The sequence below is a fragment of the Marmota marmota genome, unplaced genomic scaffold, assembly GCF_001458135.2.
Source record: "Marmota marmota marmota unplaced genomic scaffold, marMar, whole genome shotgun sequence".
In the NCBI taxonomy this organism is placed as follows: Eukaryota; Metazoa; Chordata; class Mammalia; order Rodentia; family Sciuridae; genus Marmota; species Marmota marmota.
In genome coordinates this window covers 8,888,713-8,901,150 of record NW_026000223.1, presented here as the reverse complement: position 1 = coordinate 8,901,150, position 12,438 = coordinate 8,888,713, and the positions used below count along the sequence as shown (strand labels likewise).

Genomic DNA, 12,438 nt, shown 5'->3' with positions numbered 1-12,438 from the left:
TTATGCCCATCTCTTTGGCTTCTATATCTTCCCCTCCCCTACCAAGTGAGATATCTCTCTCCAGGTGAGATACCTACCCCTCCCTCTCTCTCTCTCTCTCTCTCTTTCACCCTAAAACCTCATATTTCTGGGTTTCATCTGGTCACTGACACTCTATATAGTTGCACTCCAGCACCTTCCTATAGCCCCCCTACCTCAACATGCAGCTGCACACCTGTTTGAGGGGGGTTCAATCTCATGGAGCATTGCTAAGTGCCTCTAACCTGCCATCTTCAGGAGCCTCTTAATTCTTAAATAGGACTACATGGAAGGTATAAAGGACAGAGCTTCGCTACCAGTTCTTGCTCTGTATACTTAGTTTTTTCTTTTAATTACCATGTGCATGCATTACATCCATAAAAATAAACATCAGAAATAGAAATATGTGCTGCAATTTCCTTTTTAAAAGAGAATATATAGAGAGGAAAACACAATAAGGTACATATATCATTCAAATATTAATAGCGGTTACCTCTGCCGGGATAGTAAAATGCTAGATTTTAGAAATTTTGTTATACGTTCCCAAATATACTTAACATATTTGGCATGGCTAATAAAAACTGTGTATAATTTTTAAAAATATGTAGGACTTAAATTTGTTTGTTTTCCAAAGAATTTGTGATATAAGAAAATGGCTAAGAGAGCTAGATGACCTTCAATAACGCATTTGATTTCACCAGTGATTTGTATATAAGACACATTTAAATATACTATAAATATTTAAAATACATATAGAAGTTTCTTTTAAATACTGTCTGAAACATTTTAAATGATTTATATTTCAGTTTTTATTTGTTGCATTTGATTTTTAAACTATTTTATCTATGGTAATGTTTATCCAATTTTATGTTTATAAGCAAAAATTTATCTGGGCTATAAAAAGCTTCTTATGGATGGATATTTTTTCATGATGCACTTGCCTATATGTTGAGGAATGCATGTGTATTTATGATATTTTTATTCGCACTTTGAATTCCAAATATAGCTAATTGCAACATGATCCTTGTTCTACAAAATATTCTTCCCTCCACACACTTCAAAGTTTTAATAGTGATAGTAAAGAAATGTAGTTTCTAAATGTAAACTATATAAAATATGCTATTATTCTGGATAATTTTTAATGTGTTAATTTTTTAAAAGATTAAATTATTACATACCAGTATAATTCCCGCAGAATAAGGAGTAACACACATCTTTCCAGGAAATGTTGCTCCCACATAACTTGAATAATCTCTATAGCTAAATAAATAAATATACATTTATAATTTTAATGAGTGAGTTAAATGTGAATCTTCCTGCTTACTTAACTCTGTAGTTTATAAAATCCTAGTCTAAAATGAAGTGAAGTACAGTCCTTCAATACGTCCTTAACTGTTTCAAAATTTGAATATATACTGGACTAAATACTCTTAATTTCAAAAACATATGTAACAGATAATAGGTTTTTAGATCTTTACTATACTCATCACATCTGGTTAAGATTACTAAATCTCTGGTTCAAATAGTATTTTAAAAATTTCTTGAATGATAATGACAAAAAGTTTTAATGTATGGATAAAAATGTGTCACTCTCTTGTACAAAAGTTCAACAGTTTCTTACAGGAATGACTATATTATTTCTCAGCTAAACATAATTTTTCAGTTTTGGGGACGAATCCATGTAATGATCATATAATATTAGTCTACGTACTTTACATAAATTATTCCATTTAACATTCAAAACAAACCACTGAAATTGATAATATCTGTATCTGCATTAAACATCTGATGGGAAAAGTAACTCTCTACAGGTGGCATGATTAATAAGTGCTACTGAAAGATTTGAACTTAAAAAATCCAGAGGCATACTCTCAGCCACTAAGATGTAGATGTTCCACATATATTCTGCCATCTTTAGAGTTTCCACCCACTTAAATATGACAGGATGTGTGTAAAGAAGCTTGGTACTCAATTCTTTTCCCTCATTTGCTCTTCTCAATTGCCTTATCATCCCATTACAACTTCTATTCCATCTCTCTGATATTGTTTATACCTACCCACCCACCCCCAACACTGTTTCTAAGTATTAACTCCTAATACCCAACATTAGTTTTGCATTTTAGTGTATAATTATTACATTTTCTTATCCAAAGTAGTTCCTCCAAAAGATACTTTAACAAATCCATCTCTTCTTAAGATTTCCACTAAAACTATACACACTTATTATGAGATCAGTAATATTTATTTTTACTTCATACTGCCACCCCTTGATGTGCCCACTCCATGTCAAATCTGTTATCAAGATCTACTATTTCACTTATTCAATGTTTCTTGTTTCCTTTCACTCCTTCTGAGGTTCGGCCCCCATATCTAACTATAAATTGCATACTCTTTGAAAGAACTACATAATTTTTTTTCATGACACTAATCACATTGTTTTTAAAACCTGGAATGCTTTTCCACCTTCTTTCTCTACCTACCGAATTAAACAGGCCCAACTCTGCCTTCAAACTTTCACTTAGCATTAAATTTGATCTTTCTATAATCCTCCCCGTCTCTCCTATAAATTGTAAACAGGAAGATAATTATATCTTCCAACATTAATTTTACTATATCCATTATGCCTACTGCGGGATTTACTCAAATCAGATTGTAAGCTTTTACAGAACAGAGATCATAATAAACTATTGCTAATCATTCTCCTTGCATATCATCTATTCTAGGACCTTACTAATTGTAGATCTGTGAAATGTTTCTACAGTAAAATAATATTGAGATCTCAAAAGTGGTACTAAGTTCAAACAGAATGATTGTACTATACTTTGTATATTTCTAATGGAATAAATTCCTTTTGTGCAAATCTCACAAAAATTAATGCATATAGGGATGTCAGTCAGATGGCCAAGTTCAGGTACCTGGTATATTTCACTCCACAATAAAAAGCCCAAAACAAAGAAAACACAAATATATTCTGGCAGAGTGCAGTGGGAATGTGGCAGAGATGTTGCCAAGCAGAGACCCACAATGGACTCATTAAAAAGTGGCTAAGTGCAAAATATCTATCATTCCATCTCTCCAGTCAAGGGCAATTCTGAGTCAAGAGATATTACTCTCAGCAGCAAAAAGTACAATTAAAGTCCCCAACAGTCCCCAGTCATGCTAAGGACACCTGAAGTATTTGATACTGGAGAAACCTACAGCTTTCAAAGTCTCCAAGTCAACTTTAGGGTATTTCTGGGGAATCCCTATACCCGCATTGTACCACAGAAAGAACGTAGCAGTCTATCTACGTTGTGCTCTCCCCCACTGAGGTTCCTACTGCAAAGTATCATCACACACCTGCGGGTGGGGGGGGAGCTATGAAACAGCAGGATGGTAACCCCCAACAGTTCAGATGGCCTGGCTTGCAAACTAGCTATGTGGCCTCATCAACCCACATTCACCCCTGGGAACCAGCTTTCCAAGGCACCCATTAATTAATATTGATCTGTTTAGGTTTTCTATGTCTTTTGATTTAATTTAGATGAGTCTTGTGTCTAGAAATTTGTCAATATCATCTAAATTTTCAAGTTTATTAGAATATAAATTTTCCAAAATAATCTCTAATAATCCTCTAGTTTTCAGAAATGTCTGTGGTGATTTCTCCTTTTCATCTCTTATTTTGTTGATCTGGGTCTTCTCTTCGTTAAGTTTGGCTAAATGTTTATTGATCTTGTTTATCTTCTCATTAAGGACAGCTCTAGTGCTATTTTCTGTCTTCTACTGGTTTGACCCTGCTTTTCTAGGAGCCAGTGATATGCTGTATCACCATTCTTCTTTGATTCTGATTTCTCCTCTCATTTCTTCCATGATCCATATCTCATCCAGAATAGTATTGTTCAATCTCCTTATGTATTTGGTCTCAATTATTTTTTTCTTGCTGTCTATTTCTAACATCATTCCATTGTGAACTGGTAAGATGAAAGGGATTATACTGATTTCCTTGTATTTGCTAAGATTTGCTTTGTGAACTAAAATATGGTCTATTTTGGAGAAGGTTCCTGTGCTTCTTAAAAGTAAGTGAACCCAGCTCTTAAGTCCATTTGATATATAGTAATGCTTAGGTCTGAATTCTTTACTGACTTTATGTCTGGATGACTTGTCTCTTGGTGATAGGTAAGTTTAAATCACCCAATATTATTTTACTGGGGTCCACCTGAGAGTTTATGTGACAAAGTGTTTGTTTTATGCAATTAGCTGCTCTGACATTTGGGATATATATCTTTACTATCATATTTTTTTGGATTGTTCTCTTTATCAGTATGTAGAGAGCTTCTTGACTCTAATGATTAATTTTTGCTTGAAATCTGCTTTTTCATATATCTCCATTTTCATCTACTTATTTTGTTGATTGGGGTCTTCTCTCTGTTAAGTTTGGCTAAGCGTTTATTGATCTTGTTTATCTTCTCAATAAAGAGAGCTCTAGTGCTATTTTCTGTCTTCTACTAGTTTTGGAACTAGTTTGTTCCTACTTTTCCAGGGGCCTGAGATATAACATTAAATTGTTTATCTACTCCTGCTTGATTCATTTGCATGGAATATCTTCTTCCATTCTTTTATTTTCAACTTGTGGATGAACCTCTTGTAAACAGCACATAGTTGGATCTTATTTTTAATCCAATCTGCAAGGCAGATTGGGAGGTTGAGAATTATTATGGATAAGAATTTATTACTTTCTGTCATTTGGTTAGTTTCATAGATTTAATTTGGTCTTAATTTTCACTTGCCTTATTGTTTTTCCAGTGACCTTTGTCTGTTTGGGTTCTTCAAATGAGATTTGTGTATTCAGGAGCTTGGGTTAGCTTTTTGAGTTCTTCTGTAGTGCTGGCCTGATGATCATGAATTCCTTTACTTTACAGTTATTGTGCAAGATTTTTACTACTTCTTCAATTCTGATTGATAGCTTTGCTGGATCTAACAATCTTGGATGGCAGTTGTTTTCTTTCAGAGCTTGAATTATTCCATGCTAAGTCCTGCTGGATTTTAGACTCTGTGCTGAGAAGTCAGAAGTGAGTCTTACTGGTTTACTTCTAACTGACCTGACATTTTTCTCTTGTAGATTTTAAAATTCTATCCTTATTCTCTATTAGGTATTTTGATTATTGACATGTCTTGAAAAGGCTCTGTCTTTTATTTTTTCCATTTAGGTTCTTATATGCCACTTGTGTGTAGATGTCTCTTTCCTAAGGTTTGAAAATTTTTCTTATTAAAAAATTAATAAAATTTAAAATTTTTTCATTATTTCATTAAAAATGTAATCAATGCCATTAGCCTGTATCTCCATGTCCTCTTAAATTCCAATAACTTTTTGTTTTGTTATGTCCCATTGTTCTCGTATAGTCAATCATGGTCTCTCTCACCCTTTCTGTCTGTCTGTCTGTCTGTCTCTCGCTCTCTCTCTCTCACACACACACACAGAGAGAGAGAGAGAGTTTATGAGTGTTAAAGTTTATATACACTGTCTTTGAGGTCTGAAGTTCTGTATTCTACATAAACTAATGTCAATGATACTTTCAACTGAATTTTTTTTTTATTTATTGTATCTTTCATTTCCAGGAGTTCTGGGTTGAGTTTTTCTCAGGATCTCTTATCTCTTCATTGAAATAGGCTTTCAGCTGGGTACAGTGGTGCACACCTATAATCAGAGTTGCTCAGGAGGCTTAGGCAAGAGGCTCTCTAGTTCAAAGCCAGCCCCAGCAACTAATGTGTCTCTCAGCAACTTAGCAAGAACCTATCTCAAAATAAAAACAGACTGGGGATGTGGCTCAGTGGTTAAGTACGTGTATTTTCCCTCTTAATTCATCCCTTTCCTTATATGTGAGCTCCCTAGGTTGAGGATTGTAAATTGTAGAGGGAGCCTTGTTTGCCTCTTCTTCCTCTTTTATGAGTGAGTCTTTGGTAAGTTTTTAACCTTTTCATAATTAGTCCTATGCTTTCAGTATACCTTAGCTTCAACATGTAGACTCAACATAATCCAAGTGTTACTTCCAACCCCCAATACCTCTTTGAATGAAGAGAGTGCTGAAATTAGCAGTAGTAATTTAAAAGTAATCATATTATCAACATATATTATGTATGTAATTACTAATGATCTCTATAATTACATTAACCCAGGAGGAACATGGATGAGGAGTAATATAATATAGGCTGAAATTATTAGTAATTATATACTAATAATATAAGAAAATAGAGAAAAGGAAAGAAATTAGACATTTGAAAGGAAAAGGGTGGGGAAGGAAGGGAGGCAGAGGTAAAATGGGAAGAGTAGATTGGATTGGCTTCAGAAGATGAGATTGATGGAATATAATAGTATAAAGACTAAGTATTAGTTAATATGTCAGTTCATGCACTAATAATTCAAAGATTCACTTTTATTTTTGCTTAAGCATTTGAAAAACAGTCTTTTCTATCTATCGTTTGACAGATGTAAGGAAGATGTTAAAATGTAAATGTCTTTTAATTCGTCAACCTGACGAATTTGTTAAGTGAGTGTGTATGCAGAGTTTAACCTTGCCTATGCTCCTCCTGGAGAGGATTGGGGTAAACTGCATTCCTCTTTCACAATGGCTTTGTTGTTGTGTTTTGAGGTGAGAGTGCATCTTGTTGGGAAAATTAGCCAGCTCCTTTGTCTGCTTTATCTTTAGACTGACCTGTCTTGAACTGCACTTCTCATTCCTGGAGTCCCTGTCCATGTGCTATGCTTGGGTGCTGGGGAGTTGGTACTTTCAGTCTGATCTCTCCAGACCCAAATCCCTGACACCTGTCAACCACTTTTTTTTTTAAAAGAGAGAGAGAGAGAATTTTTAATATTTATTTTTTAGTTTTCGGTGGACACAACATCTTTGTATGTGGTGCTGAGGATCGAACCCGGGCCGCACACATGCCCAGCGAGCACGCTACTACTTGAGGCACATCCCCAGTCCTGTCAACCACTCTTTATTCCACAGACCCATCTACCAATTTTAGATGAAGGCACCCTTTCTTCTCCTCTCTGCAGAGCCACAACAGGCTCTCGGTCTCTCTTCAATTCTCAGATTGGGGGTAGGTTTGGTTACTCGTTGATCCATAGAAAAGTATAGCCTAAGTGGCTATTTGGCCTTGGTATTCAGCAAGTCAAGTATGCTAAGTACAGGACCAAAAAAAAAAAAAAAACAGGTGCGAATAAAATCAATGGAAAAAATAGTAATTTCTGAAAAATAATGAGTGACCAGCTGAAAGAATTTGAGGTCTGATCAATGAGTCCTTTCAAGATGACCGTGTTTTGCCAGTTTCAACCAGCTGTGCTAGGGCTACTTACCTAACTTTGTTAGAGATCACTAGTTCCCTCTCCAGCCAGGGACTCCCAGGCTTTCTACCCAATAAGTACAGCCTAATTTTTCTGAGTTTATTATTTGGTCCTATTGTTAAGCCCAGTGGGAAAGTGTCTTCTTGAGTGAGCAGTACTTAGCATGACTGGCACTGTCACCATCTGTTGCTTTTTTTTTTTTTTCTATTCTAAAAACCTTTTTTTTTTTTTTTGCTTTCTTTTGGATACTAGCACACTGAATTGCCTACCTGCTTTTTTTCTTTTTCCATACTTCAAAACTGCTAATTTAATTTACTCTTAGAGACCTGTTTCCTCCATTCCACCATCATAGAGCCATGTGTGCTATTTGATTATACAGCTTTGCATTATATTTTCAAATGGGTTACTGGTGGCTCCAACTTTGTTCTTTTGGGTCAATATTGACTTGTGATGCCTCCAGTTTTGTTCTTTTGGATCAATATTTGCTATTTGGGGTCTTTTGTCATTTTGTGGGAATAATAGGACTGTTTGTTCTTGTCTGTGAAGAATGTCATTGGCATTTTGTTAAGGATTCCACAGAATATGCAGATCACTTTAGATAGTATGACATTTTAACAACAGTAATTCTTTTAATTAATTAACAGGGGTAAACTTCTGTTTATTTTTGTCTTCTTTAATTTCTTTTAACAATGCTTTATAGTTTTAGTATAGATATCTTCTACCATCTTGTTAAATTTACTCCTAGGCATTTTTTTCTTGAAGTTATTGTAAATTGAATAGCTTTCCAAATTTCCTATTAAGCTAATTCACTATTAGTGTATAAAAATGATACTAAGTTTTCTATATTGATTTTGTATCTTGCAAGTTTACTGAGTTCATTTATTAGATTGAATAGTTTTCTTCTGAAATCTTTAGGATTTTCTGTTAGGCAAGTCAGTCACAAGCAGGGGGGCAGGGGGAAGGACAGTAAAGGGTAATAACTTACAGGGAGGAAGTCAGACATGTGCATCAAAGACAATTCATAGTTCATAACAGAGAATTTTATCAAAGCAGACAGAAACAAAAGAAACTGTTACCAGACAGTTCAAATATGGGCCTGAGGAGTAAGGAAGATAAGCCACAACACTCTCTGCTCCAGACATATTCAAAGTCAAATTGGTAGGAAAGGGATTTTATTCAAAATTACCTTTGAAGAAAGATGAAAAAATATAGTCATTGTTTCAAAAGTGCCATCCCTAAACCCTCTGGGAGGAAGAAAGTTTTTAGAAAGGGGAAGGGATGCATTAGAACGAAAGACAAAAGTTAACAGGTTTCACACTGTTTTTCACTTCCAGGAATTTCAAAGGTTTTAACTTCTTCCAAGTCCAGGGAGCCTTTCTTATCAAGTCAAAGGGATCAGGACATTCTGGAGCCATCATTTGCATCCACCATCTTCATCTTCCAATTTCAGAGGAGGGAGAGCTTCCAAGGTCAGTCTTTTTTTTCTTAAATATTTTTTAGTTGTCAATGAATCTTTATTTTATTTATTTATATGTGATGCAGTGCCTCACACATGCTAGGCAAGCGCTCCACTGCTGAGCCACCACCCCAGCCCCCAAGTTCAGTCTTTTAAAAACCACGACTCTGTAAGGCCCATGTCACCACCCCCTGACATGACCTGTTTAGTCTCTCCTGAACATCTGTATTCTCCATTTTTCTAATAAACACTCCTGCCTGAAAATATGTGAGACTCACTTGAAATCCTTCCCACAGGATCAAAAGCACCAGTGATCACAGACCCCACCATTGCTTTGGCTCCACAGGCAACTGTTTACTGAAGCATGGTGTTGTTGGCTACCATCTCTGTTGGCCAGAATGCAGAGTATCAAGATTTGCATGCTATTTATTGTTAGCCCCATTCTTGTTGTTTCTAACTGACCCCTGGCACCTAGTCCTCTCAGGTGCCCCAAGATTTCCTGAGGTGAGCCCAGGAATGGTGGAGAAACTGAATCTTTACCTCTAAAATTTACTATCCCAACTACAGAATTGTGAGTCTAAGAGAATTCTCTGTGAGTGATGCTTTGCCATCTTGAAAAAGGGTGGCAAGTCCAACAGAACTCTTTCTCTTACCATTTAATTGTGACTTTTCTCAGCTCTGTGATCCCAAGTTGGTATATTAGCTTCAGACACACATCTTGGGGTATTCAGGGTAATACTTCATAGGGACAGTTGCTAGATGGGTTTGTGTGTAGATGGGTGAAGCTGAAGAACCACATATTCTGTCATCTGGCTAATATTACTCTGGCTTTTCACTACCTTAGCAATATTATTCAAAAAGTAAAAACTTGATGAAGATAAACTTAGGATTTTTCTTATTTTGTGAATGACATATTTGGTGTTGTGCCTAGCAAAAAGTTTACAAACATTCCCGCATGTTCTTTTTTCTAAAAGTCTCATAGTTTAAATCATTCATTTGGAGTTAATTACTGTATATGCCATGAGATATGAAGGAGGTTCATTTATTTTTTCAGATAAATTATGAATTATTCAGTAACAATTATTGGAAAGAGTATGCTTTCTCCATCTCATTGTTTTCTTTTTAACTTGTGTCAAAGATCTTTTGACCTTATATAGATAAATACAGTCTGTCCTCTTCCCTATACCACAGTACCTTGATTATTATAGCTTCATAAAAACTATGGGATGGGGTTGTGGCTCAGGAGTAGAGCACTTGCCTTGCACCTGCGAGACCCTGGGTTCGATCCTCAGCACCACATAAAATAAATAAGTGAAATAAAGGTATTGTGTCCAACTACAACTAAAAAATAAATATTTTTTAAACTATTTAAATCAAATACTGTTGCAATCCCAAGATTTGTTCTTTTATATATTATTTGTTTTGCTACTGTTTTATCTATTATTTTGCATGTATATGCTTTAACTATCCATTTTGACTTTTTGAATAAATTGTAGAATCAGCTTCTCGGCACTTTACAAAATATATTGCTGGGCTGTTTATTGGAACTCATCAGAATGTATTCCCCTTAATATTGCTAAAATCTTCAATTCAAAAGAAAAACACAGTATATCTCTCCATTTACTTAGGTCTTCTTTGATTTCTTTCATCAGTATTTTATATGTTTTTGTATACAAATCATTCCCATTTTGCTTCAGCTTTCTATCATGTCTTTAGTGCTAATACATACAGTTTGTTTTAATTCACAAATGTTTTAGTGCTAGAATACAAAAACAAGAATTTTTGTGTGTTAACTTTAAAATAGGCAAACTTGCTAAACTCACCTATTAGTTATAGTAGATTTTTGTAGACTGAGTTTTTTAGATAGAAAATCACAATCTACATAAAGAGTAATTTTTATTCTTTAATTTCCAATCCTAATTCTTTTTATTTTCTTGTCTTATTGAACAGGCTAAAATCTCTAGTAAAATTCTGAATACAAATGGTAAAAGCAAATATCCTTGTCTTGTTCTGAGTCATAACATTCGATTTTTTTTTTACCATTTAACCATGTTGTAATAGTAGGGTATTTGTATATGACCTTTCTCAGACTAAACAAACTCTGCTCTATTCCTAATTTTTTAAAAATATTTATTTTTTTAGTTTTAGGTAGACACAATATCTTTATTTTATTTTTATGTGGTGCTGAGAATTGAACCCAGTGCCTCATGCATGCTAGGTGAGGGCGTAGTACCACTTGAGCCACATCCCTAGCCCCTCTATTCCTAATTTGTTGAAAGTTTTTTACATGACATGAATGTTAGGATGTGTCAAATGCATTATTTGTGTATATATTGAGATGATCATATGGTTTGTATTTTGAAGTGTGCTAGTAGGTTGGCTTATATTCATTGATTTTTAATTTTAAATTAATCATATTCCTGGGATAAATCACTCAGTCAAGATATAGAATGTTTTTTATATACTATTTGTTTTGCTACTGTTTTATCTATTATTTTGCATGTATATGAAAGAAAATTTTTCTCTTTTTTTTCCAGTGTTGCCTAGTGTTCATATCAAGGTAATTCTGGCAACATAAAATCCATTAGGAAGTGTTTTTCCCCTTTTCAATTTTCTGGAAGAGTTTATTTATATAAACATGATATTATTTCCTCCTCAAATGCTTAGCTTTCTGTACCTGTAATTTTCTTCTTAAAAGGTTTTTAATTCAAGATTTTCTTCTAAGTATATGGATAAAAGGGTAAGCTATTTCTTCTTCAATGAGAAGAGTATGTGTCTTTGAAGAAAGTTGTTCATTTCAACCAAATAGCCAAATTGTTTGTCATTAGATTGTTCACAATAGCTCCTTAAATTTTCACAATGTTTATATCCTTTTGATGAATTAACATTATTACTAAATAAACATCAGTATCCTTAATAAATTCTTATCTTTGACATCTTCACCTGATAATAATAAATTACTCCAACTTTACTTTTATTTGCATGGTATACATTTTGTCATCATTTTATTTTTTTAAAATGGGGTTTATATCAGCAGAATATAGTGAAGTCTCACTTTTTAAATTCAGTATTGTGTTTAGGCCACACATAAAAGATGGGATTATTGCAATTTTTCAATTTATTCCTTCTTTTTGCTCCTCTTTTATACTCTTTCTGATTAAGTACCTTTTTATGACTCTCGTCGATTTATTTGTTTACTATTTATATCTACTTTTTCATGGTGGATTTAGATTTAACACTATTTATCTTTAACATAACAACTTCAAGTTACTATTGTGAATAAAAAACATTGATAATACCTTTGTTTCCCTGCTCTCAGTCCTTATGATATTGTTGTGTTAAATTTTACTTCTATATTTGTTATAAACCTCAAAACATATCATTATTACTTTTGCCTTGAGAAGAAAATTCTCTTTGAAAATCATGCTAAATAATAAAACATGTTTTACGAATATCAAAAAATTTACTCTTTGTGGTGTTCTTCTTTCCTTCATATACATTTACTTCTTCCTGGGGGATTTCTTTAACAAGTTTCTTAAACTATAAGTCAGCTATGATGAATTCTTTCAGATTCTTATATGAAGCAGTCTATATTTTCCCAGGCATTTCTTGAATAATTTGGTTTTGTAGAATATAGAAT

The 12,438-nt window shown here is 34.0% G+C and overlaps 1 protein-coding gene across 1 annotated transcript in view; it reads right to left on the bottom strand.

Moving 5' to 3' along the window:
* Window positions 1-12,438, bottom strand: part of LOC107155345 (disintegrin and metalloproteinase domain-containing protein 32-like) — a 179,536-nt gene that overhangs the window by 90,823 nt on the left and 76,275 nt on the right. Inside the window, exon 10 of the mRNA XM_048792765.1 lies at window positions 1,197-1,278. Coding sequence (XP_048648722.1) covers window positions 1,197-1,278 — 82 coding nt within the window. The remainder of the gene's footprint in view (window positions 1-1,196; window positions 1,279-12,438) is intronic.